Source organism: Eriocheir sinensis, chromosome 45 (genome assembly GCF_024679095.1).
Source record: "Eriocheir sinensis breed Jianghai 21 chromosome 45, ASM2467909v1, whole genome shotgun sequence".
NCBI lineage: Eukaryota > Metazoa > Arthropoda > Malacostraca > Decapoda > Varunidae > Eriocheir > Eriocheir sinensis.
In genome coordinates this window covers 7,999,714-8,015,280 of record NC_066553.1, presented here as the reverse complement: position 1 = coordinate 8,015,280, position 15,567 = coordinate 7,999,714, and the positions used below count along the sequence as shown (strand labels likewise).

The following is a 15,567-nucleotide window of genomic DNA, read 5'->3' as shown; positions in this document are numbered from 1 at the left end:
AAAACCCACTCTTGCAGACAAAAGATATATATTTACCAAATGCATAAGTGGCATAAATGGTAAATGTACATCTTTTGTCTGCAAGAGTGAGTTTTATTCTCACCAATGTAATGGGTTGATAGGGAAAAGAATAAGGTGAAGAAGAGGTGCACAATACATGGGTGATGATTAGAGAAAATATTATTACAATGTCTCTGATATTATGAAAACTGTAGAATATTGACATTTACTTCTTATTTTTCACAACACTTAACACTGTGGCAATGTGGATCTAATCTTACTTGTAGGAATTCTGGCTGTCTATCTGGTTTAGCCCCTTCATCTCTGTAGCAAACAGCAAACTGAAAGTATCTGTCAAATCCACCAATCATTGACAGCTGCTTGTAAATTTGTGGGCTCTGAACCAAAGAATAGAATTTTCCTGGATGTCTGCTTGGCACCACAAACTCCTGAGCTCCCTGAAAACAAAGGAAATCTTATTATATAATACAATACACACATTTCATAAATTAAGATGGCACAGGAAAAAACTATTCCTTTCCAAATTCTTATGCATGCTGTAAGAATATTTGATACATTATAGATGGATGGACTGTATCTCTCCTCATAACCCCATGCTTGGGGTGACAGGAATTCACACTTGAATTCACAGCTTTGAGTGGCAGTAATTCTTGCCCTTTGCTTTCCTGCCAAGATTTGTAGTACTTCCATGGCATAATTATTGTGTTCAGTGGTTGATGGCAGCCCTTGGCTTACATTTCACACCATCTTCATCAGCCTTTCAGTATATGACTGACCACAATGATGGAGTTGCTATACATTCCAAGACTGATTTTCTGTTTCTGCATGCTTCGAGGATGGGAATGCACCATTGAGCAATTTCACCTTTACCCCTGTCCTCTATGAGAACATTAAGCCTCTGTACAAGACAAATTTGAATACTAGTATCTAGGATGGGTGCAAACAATTGCATGGGTAGGTGGCAATGCGTGCTGTGTTGTGGTGCAGGGCGAGATAGAAGCTCCTGTCAAAGGTAAACTGCACCTGCACAAATCTTTCAGCCTTGGACATAACTCCCCTCCTCTGGCCTCTTTGCTTTCTAAACTACCCTCCTACAGATTCTATCCCCCTATCTGTACTTTTATCTCCAGTTTCCTTTCCGGCCGTCCTATCTCTGCTGTGGTAGACGGCCACTGTTCATCCCCTAAACTTATTAACACTGGTGTCCTGCAGGGCTCTGTCCTATCTCCCACTCTTTCTCTTATTCATCAATGATCTGCTTTCCACAACAAACTGTCCTATCCACTTGTATGCCAATGTCTCTACTCTGCATTATTTAACTTCTTTCAACAGAAGACCCTTCCTACAGGAATTACAAGATTCCAGACTGGAGGCTGCAGAATGCTTAACCTCAGACCTTGCTTTTATTTCTGATTGGGGTAGGAAGAACATGGTATCCTTCAATGCCTCAAAAATTCAATTTCTCCACATATCAACCCAACACAATCTTCCAAACACCTATCCCCTATTCTTTGACAACACTCAGCTGTCACCTTCTACACTAAACATCCTCAGTCTATCCTTAACTCAAAATCTTAACTGGAAACTTCATATCTCCTCTCTTACTGAGTCTGCTTCCTCGAGGTTGGGTGTTCTGTATTGTCTCCACCAGTTTTTTCCCCTTCCCAGATACTGTCCATATACAAGGGCCTTGTCCATCCTAATATGAAGTCTGCATCTCATGTGTGTGGGTGGGTGGGTGGGGGGGGCCCTCCACACACACAGCTCGCTCTTAGACAGTGAAGTTTAAGGCTCTTCGTCTCATCAGCTCCCCTCCCCTTACTGGCAGTCTCCTACCTCTTAAATTCCACCAAAATGTTGCCTCTCTTTCTATCTTCTACTGATATTTTCATGCTGACTGCTCTTCTGAACTTGTTAATTAACTGCATGCCGCTTTCCCTCCTTCAGCCCGGCTGCACTTGACTTTCTACTCAAGCTCATCCCTATACTGTCCAATCCAAATCCCTTATGAAAGAGTCAACCAGCATCTTCATTCTTTTATCCCTTCCACTGGTAAACTCTGGAACAGCCTCCCTTTGTCTGTATTTCCTCCTGCCTATAACTTGACCTCTTTCAAGAGAAGAGTGTCAAGACCTCTTTTTTGGCCTCTTACTCTGTTTACATTTATTGGAGCAGTGCTTAGTGGGCTTTTTCTGTTGCTTTTTTTTCTTTTATTGCCTGTGAGCACTGTCTCCTTTGCTGGGAAAAAAAAGGGGGTGGAGGGTGGGGGTGGGGGAAATGGTGGCTAAGTGGTATGTGTGCCAGTGCAGCATTCAAGAAGACGCAACTTCGTGTCCTGCCCGCTGAGACAAACAAGCTGACAAGTTGTCAGTCATCGCCGAGTGCTCTACAACTACCCACATGCTGTCTGAGGACCTTCTATCAACCTGGCTTCTAGACTCTCGAAAAGAGGATCAAAGGCGAGCTCCAAGGGGCAGCATGAGCCACACAAGATAGCGCCACTATAAAACTTGCCTGTGCCACAATGGGCTGGGCCCGATCACCAGGCCCCACCAAGAAAAGCCTACTGGCGCTACAGGAAAAAAAAAAGCTTACATTGGCTTTGTTACAACCTATGTGCTTCCAATTTGGTTCATCATGAAGAAGAAAGATTAGCAATGAGAAGGCAAAATAAGTTATATGAAACTGCCATATAGGGAATAGATGTATAAGACCTAATTTAGCTAAATTTACCAACAGCTCCTGTATGTTAGGAGGATAACAATCACCTACTACCCCAAAGCACATCATTAAAATCCTGGTATATTCTTAATAGATATTGGGTATCTTGTATACAAAAATTACAGGTATCAGCTGGGAGGGAATGTTTGTGAAATGTAAGAGGAATGAGATAAAAAGAATTACAATATATTAGCCCATTCTGAAAAGGTAGAAAATATGGCATATACAGTATTTACAAAACCAAGTGAAGAACAAGCAATGGACTGGAGGAATAGTATGGGTGTGCCTTTATGTAAGTCATGAGTTGCATTATTCATTTCCAGCATTAAAAGAAAAAATCCATTATGATAATATTTTTTGCATGTATTTATGATTAATAGTTTTATTCTCATACACTTGCCACTTGATAGTAAACAGACAGGAATTACAAATCTTACCCCGGGAGTATTAATGGAGAGTGTTGGAGTGGTTATTTCAACAAAACCTTCTTTGTCTTGCAAATAATCCCTCATTTTTTTTGACACCTGAAAGAAATAAAAACCATCTTGAGATTGATGCAAGGTGCCAATCAAAAAATGTGCAGCTATGTTTGCAAAGCAAGTCAAAGAACAAAAAGGTAACTGATTCTGAGAAAAAAGTTTGCTCAAGATGAACCATTTGCCCCCTATAAAGCCATCATCTGGTGATCAAGAAATACCCTAGACCGAGCAAGAATTTTCCCAAATCAAGGGAAATTCTTGTTTCTTGTTCTAGCGCATCAGATTTTCAAAAATCCCCCAATTTCTTGGCAGGAATTGGGGGTTCCGTGCAAGCTGCGGCGGAGAAGGATATGGCCACTTTCTTGCTGGCCGCACCTTTTTAGGCCTATGGCGATGACCATTTCCTGAGCTTCCTATGGGTAACCCTGCCAGTTGGGGGCGGATAAAGAGTTCACAAGGTTACTGTTGTGTTACTGCTGCACCACAGAACATTTTAAAGCATCACTGTAGGATAAGTAAGAACTTTCCAGTATGAAAACATTATCATCATCATTAGACAAGAAAGTGAAACAATGCCATTTGTCAATATTTTGTCGAGAAAAGGATGTTTTAAGACATTCCGTCGCATAGTGATGTTAAGCAGCTAGAGAAATGTTCCTATGAACTGTAGATCTCGCAATGGTGACTAAATTAACGCGAGTTGTCCTTGATGAGTGACAAAACGAGAAATAGTGTTGATTCATCTAGTCATATGAGCAAGAAAGAGGGCTCTGGCATTTCACGGGTGGGAGGTGAAAAACAGTCTCAAGAATGGGCTGGGGGTCAAGAAAGCCAGATATCACCAGATGACGCCTTAAGACCTTGAAGTTTGATACCTGGGTTACCTGACCTGACCTCCCAACAACCTGCTAGAGAATTAAGCATATGAAGGGGCAGGAGGTAACTAAAGAGAGAAAGAGAGCTAAACCATGCACCCTCAACCTCATAGACGGTACCAACTGTTCCAGAAAATATTTGTACTTAATTTTGTGCCAGATTATAATGGACAAACTGCACTTGTTTGTATAATTCTTCTTGTGACCCACTATCAAGATTATCAGAGGTTATGGAATATTGAAAAGAAAACTACAGTACCAACAAGACTGTCCAAATGACACTGTTTAATCACATCATGTATCATTTGTATATCAAGATGTTAATGCAACTACCACACTTAAAAGCTGCTCATCAATTTCACTGAAGAAGTATTATAACAAGAAGCTTCTCATCTCATATATTTGAATTGTGGGGTCACACATCAACTAATAAGCAGTGGGAAGTGTACTCAATAAAATGTGGGGGGTTACTTCAATTAACTGGACTTTCTATGACAATTATTTTTCATTTTTCTGATTTTTTTCCAACAATGACACCTCCGCTTCTGCTTACTTTTTAGTTGTCACATACCCATTCCACCTACATGGTAAATAATTTCCGTGATGAAATGAGAAACTGTAGAAATCATACATTCCCCTTGACTCACCTGTGACTTCAATCTTAGGTTTGCTTGTAGCTCACTGTGGCGTAGATCAAGGTAGCGATACTTCAACCTTAGCTGCTCCTTTGGCTGAAAAAATTGTGATAAAAATAACAATAAAAAGAAAATATAATAAACAAAAGTAACCCAGTAGCAGCGGGGATCATGTCTCTTAATGGTCCCCCCAAGCGAGAAAAATGAGAAAAAATCACCCCTCACACAAAGCATTTCATAATATATATCCAAGCATTTGTGATCAGATTATGTATCATCTATTTTGGGGGGTTTAAATCATGGCACAAATTTGTCCTGTCACTGCTACACGGTAAAGCCACAAATTTGTCCCGTCGCTGCTACACGGTAAAGCCACAAATTTGTCCCGTTGCTGTTACACGGTAAAGCCACAAATTTGTCCCGTTGCTGCTACACGGTAAAGCCACAAATTTGGGCCGTCGCTGCTACACGGTAAAGCCACAAATTTGTCCCGTTGCTGCTACACGGTAAAGCCACAAATTTGTCCCGTCGCTGCTACATGGTAAAGCCACAAATTTGTCCCGTCGCTGCTACATGGTAAAGCCACAAATTTGGCCCGTCGCTGCTACCGGGTTAATGATAATAATAATAATAATAATAATAATAATAATAATAATAATAATAATAATAATAATAATAATAATAATGATAACTAATAATAATAATAATATTAATAGAGTAAAAATATAATTCACAGAAATTCCTTATTTATACATATACCAATCCTTGTTTTACTTGGTTTATGTTCAATTCTGGATACAGAAAATATAGCAATCCATACTTTTCTGTTTCGTAATTCATTCTCAAGGGTATTTTATTTTGTTCACTCGTCATCGTTCTTCTTGCCATTTCCTTCTAAACTTCTGAGTCTTTTTGTGGCTATCTCAAACCCTGGGATCTCACATGCTATAGTCTTATCAATACTGATTTACATTTGACACATAATTAATCAGGAAATAAGGTAAACAATTCTGCGATGTGTTTTGAAATTATCATCTTTGTTTAAGCTACCTATTCATTCCAATGCCTGCTCTTCAGAACTCTCTGAAATGGTTGGCCATTGCTAAAGTCTAAAGAACTTCCATTTTTCCTTCCACATTAAAGTCCTATACCCATTTCATTTTCCTTACTGTAAAATATTCTAAAAACTGTCTCCAAATTTTTATAGTTTTTCTCCTTACCTTCAATATTTATGTCTCTCTTGTATCTCCTCTCATCCAATTTCCATTTCCTTCAGGTGACTAAAGCACCTTAGCATGCTGTATTTTACTATATCTGACACCCCATAACTGACTCCATAACCCTACCCACAGTTGCCAACCTTCTAAAACACATCCTCATCATTGCATTCTGCTCATGCCACACTCATAATAATCCTTCCAAGTTGCAAGTTTTTCATAGCAGGCAAATATTGTTAAGCCACTTAAGTATCTTAACAAACAAATTTTGCTTACCTTGTTATGATCGCGTATGAGAAAAGGAAGGTCTTGACGTGCCTGACTAAGAACTTGATACGAGTCTGCCACAACCTCCACTTTCCCTGAGGCCATGTTCTGATACAAGCATCAAGAAAATCATTATTCAACTATATTTTGGCAATAACTACACAGCTGTGCTTAAAAACTATGTTACAAAAGTACAAGAGGCAAAGTTCCAAGATCATGCTCACTTCTGAAACCAAATTATAGAACCACTTCATAATTATTAGGCTGATGACCTTTGATAATTATATTATTTTAAAGTACAGTACCCTCCAGAGTTTCACAATCCTCAAGTTTCGCGCTTAGTCTAAATTCTCACCATCCTGACTTTCGCGCATTATCACCCTGAGTTTCATGCTGCTTTAACATATACGGGTCATGTCAACCTATCATCGGCGTTTTGCGCACTGCCTTAAAAGGTAGTGGTACACTGGCCATTTTCCTCCAACCATTGGGGCTATGGGCAACTGCGGTTGCCTGTATGCCCAACCAGGAGCGAGTTAACAGTTGTCCGTACGGATGGAAAATAGTTGTGGGTACGAGCAACCACGTGGCTGTATGTAAACAAAAAGACGACGACAGTGGCTGAGGAGTGAGGAGCAGTGGAAGATGGCCCACTAAGAGACTTGTAAAGTGGACTGGCAGAGCTGCTTTGTTTACTATTTAATTGACAAGATAAGAGAACACCGTGTGCTGTGGAACCACACTTAAAAAAACTTTTTTTCTCCAATCTATGGAAATTGCAGAAGGACTCACGGTGTTGTGTTCCTGGCTGTCCTCCAGCAAACTACACATGCTCAGAAGTGAATGTAAACAAACAAAGACTTGTTGATAAACAGAGCTGTTCTCATGCATCCCCCGACAGCACGGCTATGCTCATTTCACTTGCCAACTCCCCCCACCTCATAAACCTATGATGCCCTCAAGCCCCTCCCCAAAAATCTGCCAAAATTACAGGCCTGCATATGCACATCAAGACAGTTATGTTTTATGAAAATAGCAAGATGCTATTTCCTGTGAATTTACCCATGAATCACTGCATGAAGGCTATTTATTGGCTCAGGAACACAACACCTGTCTTATTAACAGCACAGTTCTCTGACGAGGTTTGGGTTAACACTCCTGTCCCCTTGTCCTTGAAACCATAATCGTGCCCATGTGGCATGCCTGTAGTTCCTCCATGCCAGAATTTCTCATTGTCACCACTGCATGTGCACGGGCCAATCCACCCATCTAAACTCCGGCCATATAAAAATGTGGCTCGAGTAACAACAAACACACACACACACACACGCACACACCAGACTCATGGCAGATATTTCTGATAAACAGAAACAATTTCACCATTTCTTTCAGTGCGTTAAATCGTATTTGGTGAGTGGCTCACACGAACTAAACCTAACTTTTGGAAAGTGAGCAGTCGTCTTTAACCCCTTCACTACGGCCGGGCCAAAACAGCGTCCCGCGCTGTATCCGAGATCGCTGCACGCAACAGATTTCAAATGTCGCTATTGCATATAACAAGTTTTCAGCCATAAACTCAACATAATCATCATGTATTATATATGAAAACATGCAGAATTAAATGGTGCACATAAAGAAACTTACTATGGCCAGGCCAAAACAGCACCTCGTGACGTATCCGGGATCGCCAAGCACGCCAAATTTCAAATATCGCTACTGAATATAACAAGTTTTCAGCCATAAACTCAAGATAATCATCATGTATTATATATGAAAATATGCAGAATTAAATGGTGCACATAAAGAAACATAAGTTAATTAATAATTCTGAGATGTAAGCATAATTATAGAGATAAAATAACTTGTATATTGGCTAGAGCGAGCCAGGATGCAGTATTCGCGTCCTTGGATATGGTACGGGGCACGCAAGGACGCAATATATGTGTCCTCGTGTTGAAGGGGTTAACACTGCTCTCTTCTTGCCATTGGGTATGTTTGATTTGTATGAACCACTCACCAAATAAGTTCTAACACATTCTATGAAATGGCAAAGCCATTTCTGTTTTACAGAAACATCTGCCATGGTTTCTGATGAGTCTGGAATGTGTGTGCATGTGTATGTTTGTTGTTACTCGAGCCACGTGTTTATGTGGGCAGAGTCTACGTGGGTGGGTTGGCTGCGCAAGTGCAGTGGTGACAATGAGAACTTCTGGAATGGAAGAACCACAGGCACGCCACACCCACAACCGCTTCTTCCTTCCATTTAACTGCATCAACAAGTCCATAACTTGGATAACGGAAGCACAAGCCGCAACAACCCGTACTTTAGCAGACGACGCCATATTGATACAGGGTGAATTCTTTGTTTACTTTGTGGATGTGGATACAGGCAACCGACCTTGGCGTGTGCGATGCATTCCCGAAAAAGTTGGAGTTGCCACCAATGCGGTGGGAAGAAAAAAGCCCAGTGTGACACCAGCATACGGACAACCGACACTTCGCTCCCAGTTGGGCTAACAGGCGTTGCCCGTAGCCCCAACAGTTGGAGGAAAACGGGCAGTGAAACCGCCTAAAGGCAGTGTTGCTGCTGATTGAGTGAGCGCTGGATATGACATCATCAGACTCAAAGCAAATCACAAGCGTGTTTTTAGAACTGTCAGCCACTTAGTTGTAAGGCAGCTGCCTTCAAATACGTCCTCAAAATGACCCGTTCTCTCTTCCCATTTTCTTTCTTTTTCCACAGTATGCATTTTGAGATAACAAGGGAGTTAAGTGGGAAAAAAGTCAGATTCTCCTCGGGTCGGAACCAATCAGCGCTTTTCAGTGTTTTCAATACCCTGAGTTTCGTGATCCTCGAGTTTAGCATTATACCCTCGGAACAAAGCCAGCGCGAAACTCTGGAGGGTACTGTAATTATCTTGAGTCCTTGGCTACCTTACCTCATTTATCTGGTTGGGAGGTCTGGGATGAACAGTGCCAGTAACCTCCACATAAGACTCATATGTCGTCTCAGTAAGCTTTTTCTGAAGATCTTTGTCCTGAAAACAATTTGATAAATTCATATAAAAATTACTGCAAACGGAATATTTCTGAGCATTGTATCTTGTGAAAATGATCCAACTTACTTCATCTTGGATTAAAACTTGTGTTTTCCCAAAAGCATCCCTGAGAATGGCAAACTTTCCCAGCCGCTGATACTGCAAGTGTCCCCTCAAGGTGACCTTTTGTCCCTCATGGTGAGGACAAAGATCACCACAAGTGTGGCTTTTGAGGCTTGATCTCACACTGCTGTTTGATGCTGCAAAAATAATATATGATTAATGATAAATATATACACCTTGTTGTAATAAACATATATTACAAACCATATTTTTCAGACACAATATATCATGCACTACTGAAAAACATCATGTCAAGTGAGCTGCCACTTGCCAAGCTGCTGATTTGGGAAGGCAACATTACAACCTACAAATGACAGCAATGTATAATTGAACCCCACTATTTGATGGTACGTATTTGCAAGGGTTATGTACTGAAGCACCCTATGAATCAGGTGAATTCATGAAAAGACCAAACCAACTATACAAAGCCACTACAATCCCTGTTTAAGCTATATTCCCATTACCTACAAGACCTTTACAAGTGCAACATCCACTGCATAACAATGTTCTGGCCAACGATGAACTATAGATAAGAAAGTGATCTCATATAAATACATAGGTGAATATGTCCTATAACTGCACCCTTCAGTGCTGTGATGCATCTCAATCGAGGCTAGGAGACTCAAACACTCTGCAGATAAACTCCTGAAACTCCTGCCACTCCTTCCTCGTGACCAACAGGCGGGGATACATACTGCTGGTGATTGTGTATCCTTAGAGCTGGCCCATGAGACTGTTCATGCCGCTCCCCTTGTGTGCGTGTAACACCTTTGGCTTCTACCTGTGACCTGGACCACCTGCTGCTGCCCCTGCTGACCTGACTTTTCCTACCTGCCGGTACAGGTAGGAGCCCCACTCGTAAGCACAACACCCAGTGTGATTCAAATGCCAGTGTGAATAGTTAAAATAGTAGTAACCTTAGTACTTGTACTGATGGCCACTGCGGAACGTGTGGAGATGAAACTAATGATGAGTCTATTGGCTGTGATAGATGCCCTCTGTGGTTTCATGACTCTACAATCTGTATGGGCCTACCCCAGACTGTCATCCAGGCACTTAAGGATGTTGGTGGTGAAGGGATACTGTTTGTCTGTACAGGTTGTAGGGTAAATAGTGGTAATAACTCTAGGGGCTCTGCTGGTGCTGGTGGTGGAAATGGTAACCATGGTGCCATGATGCAACTACACAAGACAGCCAGAGCTCTGTGTGCCTCTGTAAGATCTCTTACTGAGCAGGTCACCAACATGACCAGTGTTCAGGGTGCCACTATACAGGCTGCTGCTGGTGCCAGGGCTTCCCCTAACCCAGCACTGCAAATTCCTACAGAGACTAACTTCAACCCAGTTTCTGTTAGCCTTATGATCAGGAAGATCACTGAGATGGAGGAGGAAAAAAAGAAGGGACTCCTTAATTGTTCGGGCATCAAGGCCACCAATGACAATGGCAAAGACAGATCAGGCTGCTACTTTGGCTGTGGGTTCCGCTGTCCCTTTGTCTGATATATACTGCATCAATCATGAGTGAGGTATTTATAGAGTCAAACATGTAAATATGGACAAAAGACGGGAATTGCTTCAGAGAGCCAGTACGCTGAGGACCAATGAACAGTGTCAACTGCCAAACACGGTACCTGCCTTTACATACGCAACACTATTGCATATTTTGTGCTGGACCTACCAGTCAGAAACTTAGTAGGAGTTCACCTGCCTTCCAATGGTGTATACATTCTAGCAGCTTATCACCCTCCCTCAAACTCCCAACTACATGATGAACTTAAATCATTCCTGGAGGACTTTGCTCCTGGTAGGGAATTAATCCTTATGGGAGATTTCAATCTACCAGGTATTAAATGGTTTGGTGATGTGCCCACTGCCTCTACTGCCCATGACACATCTTTCCTTGACTGCTTTATGTCTCTTGGTCTTCATCAGTGGGTGACAGAGCCTACTAACACAAAAGTGGACAGCACTCTTGACTTGCTATTTACCACGGAACATGACAAGGTCGCTCAGGTGCAGCTCCATCCTCCCTTGCCCAACTGTGATCACCTCCCTATATCCTTCATCTATACCTTTCATGGTCTCACTCCAACTCAGACTCCTAAGACAATTATACTATGGCACATGGGTAATTATCGAGCCATGAATAATGTACTCTTGGAATTTGACTTTGACTACGAGTTCTCAAACATGTCTGTGGAAGCTGCTTACAATAGACTTCTAGAAATACTGCAAGCAATGATTTCACTGTATGTTCCTAGCAGAGTGGCCCGTGACCGCCCTATAGTCCCTTGGAAATCTAAACCACCGGCTGAACTGGTCAGGAGGCGTCACAATGCATGGGTTCATTATAAGGCAATGTGACAGTCATGGGGTAGGAACTCAGATGTTGCCCAGATAGCCTTGTCCTCCTCTCTAGATGTAAACTATGAGTACAGAAGCTATTCCTATCAGTCTCAGAAAGCTTATGAATCCCACCTGATCTCTAACCTAAAGGCTACGCCTAAGGTGTTTCATGTTTACATCCGTAACAAGAAGTGGGACGACCCACTATAGGACCCCTTAAACCCTGGTGAAATTTGTTCTTCCAACCCAGAAATGGCAGATTTTTTTACTAGGGCATTCTCTTCTGTATATTCTACCAGTACCCCTGACAATCCAGTAGAGCACCAGCACTTTGAAGGTAGCTTGAATAACTTAGTTATAAATCTGTCTAATGTCGCCAATACTCTGCATGATCTAAATCCTTCCAGCAGTATGGGGCCTGATGGTATTCACCCTTGTTTGCTCAAACTGCTCCTCATCCCTTTCATATCCCCTTCTCTGGCTCTTTCATAAGTCGGTCCAAACTAGTGAACTCCCACCAGTCTGTAAGTCTTCCCAAATAGTCCCCATCTTTAAGAAAGGTGTGCATTCTTCCCCTCTTAATTACAGACCAATAAGTCTCACTTCAGTATCCTGCAAGTGTCTCGAGCATATTATTGCGAACAATCTGATATCTTTCCTCGTGGATAATAACTTATTACTCTAATCAGTTTGGCCTCCGTAAGGCTCACTCAGTTGACGATCAGCTCCTTTTAACATACGATGACGCCATCTGCTGGCTTGATCAAGGGCATATGGTCGACCTTATACTATTTGACTTTAGTAAAGCGTTTGACCTTGTTAATCATAACATTATGATCAGTAAGCTCCCCCACATCAGTATAGGGGATCCCTTACTCTCTTGGATACATGGATTTCTGAACGGTGAAGTGATGAGGATTGTGGTTGGTGGTTCTGAGAGTGATTCTACGCATGAAACTAGTGGAGTTCCCTGGGGGTCTGTCCTTGGACCAGCCCTTATTCTCATTTATATTAACTTTGTGGCTCACGGTCTGACCTGTAAATACAAAATTTTCGCTGATGATTTGAAAATATACCAAAAGATAAATAAGACTATGCCTTCTCTTACACTGTTAGATATTGCTTCTGTGCAGAGAGATATAGACCTACTGGTGTCACGTGCGGAATCGTGGGGGCTCAGGCTCAACTCGGACAAGACCTGTGTTCTTAGGTTCTGTCGAGGATCTGCTCCAAATCTTGGCCCGTACTCTGACTACTATATTAGAGGAAATCCTTTACAGTTTGTGCAGTCTGCATCAGATTTAGGGGTTCAAGTGGATACTTCGTTGAAGTTTCATCTCCACGTACGCTGTCTTGCAAATAAAGCTGCAGGAATTTTGTCAAATTTACTTAAGTGCACAGTTAACTGTGAGCCTGAGTTTATGAAATCTCTTCTCACCTCTCATATCTGTCCTGTGTTGGAATTTAGCTCAGTTGTATGGCACACAGGGTATGTAGGTGATACTGACATGCTTGAGAGAGTCCAACGATGATGGATTAAAGAAATTGTTGGACTTTCGCATCTTGACTATGCCTCCCGACTGGATGCCTTGGGTCTCTTCTCTGTGCATGGCAGACTGCTTAGAGCTGACTTAGTTAAGGTCTGCAAGATTTTCAATGGCCTTTCTCCTGTGCAACCCTGAGTTATTTTCCCTCCAGACATCCTCTAGGACCCGTGGAAATTCACACAGAATATCTCTACCCCACAGCAACATAGAAATACGTAGGCGATACTTCTCAGTCCAAGTGACTGGTTTGTGGAATAGCCTGCCAGACACAGTTATCCTGTCAACATCCTTAACTGTATTTAAGTGAAAACTGGCAGAGTGCCTTGGTCAAAGACTATACAAATATTAACCCTTACATACTAATAATAATGTATTCTCATAGTATATAATTCATATGAGCTCATTTTTAACTATAGTTCCTAAACACTTCTTGTCACACAACATATGAACTCTAAATTACTTTATTTTACTTACAGAAATATAAATATAAATACTTTATTGGTAGACAGGTTCCATGAGAAGGGAACCCACAAGTGCCAAGACGCCAGCAGACTGTATATTTGCGTAATTACTCTTAGCACTAAAAATATTAAGGCCTCCGCTGGAAGGTGTGTTGATTAAGTATATCCTACTATACATTTCAGCGGCGGACAAACGCTGTTTTTCGCAAATATCTCCTAAACGAATCGTTGGATCAGTATGATATTTCAGCACACTACCTTTAACACCCGGACCTAATTTGTGGCTGACATACCATATTGCAATATGTGTTATGTTAGGAGTTTACTGACTGATATTAAGCCTAATCCAGTCATCATATCTAAGGTGTTATACAGAATCGGACGAGTGTGGGTACTGTCTAACCCTCCACCCACGCCCCGAACAACCCCCAGACCACTCCTTCCCTACCCCAATATTGCAGTATCCCCCTCCTCGTTTCCCTCTTCACCCCCCTACTCACACCATCCCCCTTCCCCAGCCCGAGGCTATGACTTGCAGAGGAAGGGTATAACTCATTGACTGCCGAGGCGCACCCAGGTGTTGTACAGTAATTATCAACGTGAAATACGTCTTGCCTCCATGGAATTGTACCATGCTCATAGTTAATAATCATATATATACATATACACCTACATAACATTCTAATATATAATACAGTGATGGGAGAAATAGGGAGGGACACAAGAGTGATGAGGGAGGCGAGGAGCTAGAAGGAGAAGAGGAGGGATAATGAGAGCGAGAAGGGGAGAAGTAGTTGTGGAATAGTTTGGGAGGGTGTTCGGGGGGCACACTTTCCTTCGAATGCGTCAACATGACTCGTCGGGTTTGTGTTATTTTTCACGAGTAAACTCCTCCCATAACACATATAGTAATGTGGTATGTTAGCCATAAATTAGGTCCGGACGATAATTGTAGTGTGCTGAAATATCATACTGATCCAACGATTCGTTTAGGAGATATTTACGAAAAACAGCGTTTGTCCGCCGCTGAAATGTATAGTAGTTATAAAATATATTTACTTATATTTATATAAGTGAAATAAAATATTTATATTTATATTTCTGTAAGTAAAATAAAGTAATTTAGAGTTGATATGTTCTGTGACAATAAGTGTTTACGGTAGGCAAGACCTCACCTGCTCTTGTCAGGCAAATACTGGTGCTGAAAAACTTCCGGCCTGTGTTTCTTAGACTTGGCGCTGGTACACACCGTCTGGCACACGGGAGACACACTCGATGTTCTGCAAGTCTTAACACATATAATAGAGAAGTCATACTGTCTTATCCTTTTTCTTTATCAATATATAAGGGGGCTCAGTTACGGATCCACTCCTCCACCTTATGATCTTGATCTTGATGTCACACTGTCACAGGCTTGAGATTTCTCCGAGTTCCCGGTCTTTGTATCGGCACTCGGCAGCTCCAGTGAAGGCAAAACATACAAAAAGACGGTGTTCAACTACTCGGGCAAGATATCATTGCAGAGTTGCAGACCATCTATAGTTCCTTGCATTCACATCCAGACACTATAGTATTTCCACGTGAAACTGGCCGATGGGGTAGTGGCCAGCGTGGGTCTCTCCTTCTATACCACGCTGCCACATCTGTTTCCAATGGACATGTTTCCGACCAATATATTTATTTCAAATTCTGTATGTATGGATAAAATAGGCCCTAAATTCAGCTATGGTAATATTTTTTCTTCATGTAAAATAGTAAATGTGGTATAAAATATGGATTAAAGTTGAGGAAAAATAACGTGACTTGGAAATGGGTGCCGATTGGTCGTGACGTCACAA

At 41.7% G+C, this 15,567-nt stretch overlaps 1 protein-coding gene across 1 annotated transcript in view; it reads right to left on the bottom strand.

Annotated features, from left to right (window-relative positions):
- The window catches only part of LOC126980695 (aspartate--tRNA ligase, mitochondrial-like), a 28,732-nt gene extending 13,422 nt beyond the window's left edge, over window positions 1-15,310 (bottom strand). Inside the window, exons 1-7 of the mRNA XM_050830836.1 lie at window positions 14,905-15,310; window positions 9,341-9,513; window positions 9,155-9,253; window positions 6,225-6,323; window positions 4,744-4,827; window positions 3,180-3,266; window positions 282-458 (exon numbers count right to left, since the gene is read on the bottom strand). Coding sequence (XP_050686793.1) covers window positions 282-458; window positions 3,180-3,266; window positions 4,744-4,827; window positions 6,225-6,323; window positions 9,155-9,253; window positions 9,341-9,513; window positions 14,905-15,043 — 858 coding nt within the window. The 5' untranslated portion in view covers window positions 15,044-15,310. The remainder of the gene's footprint in view (window positions 1-281; window positions 459-3,179; window positions 3,267-4,743; window positions 4,828-6,224; window positions 6,324-9,154; window positions 9,254-9,340; window positions 9,514-14,904) is intronic.
- Between the last annotated feature and the right edge of the window lie 257 nt (window positions 15,311-15,567).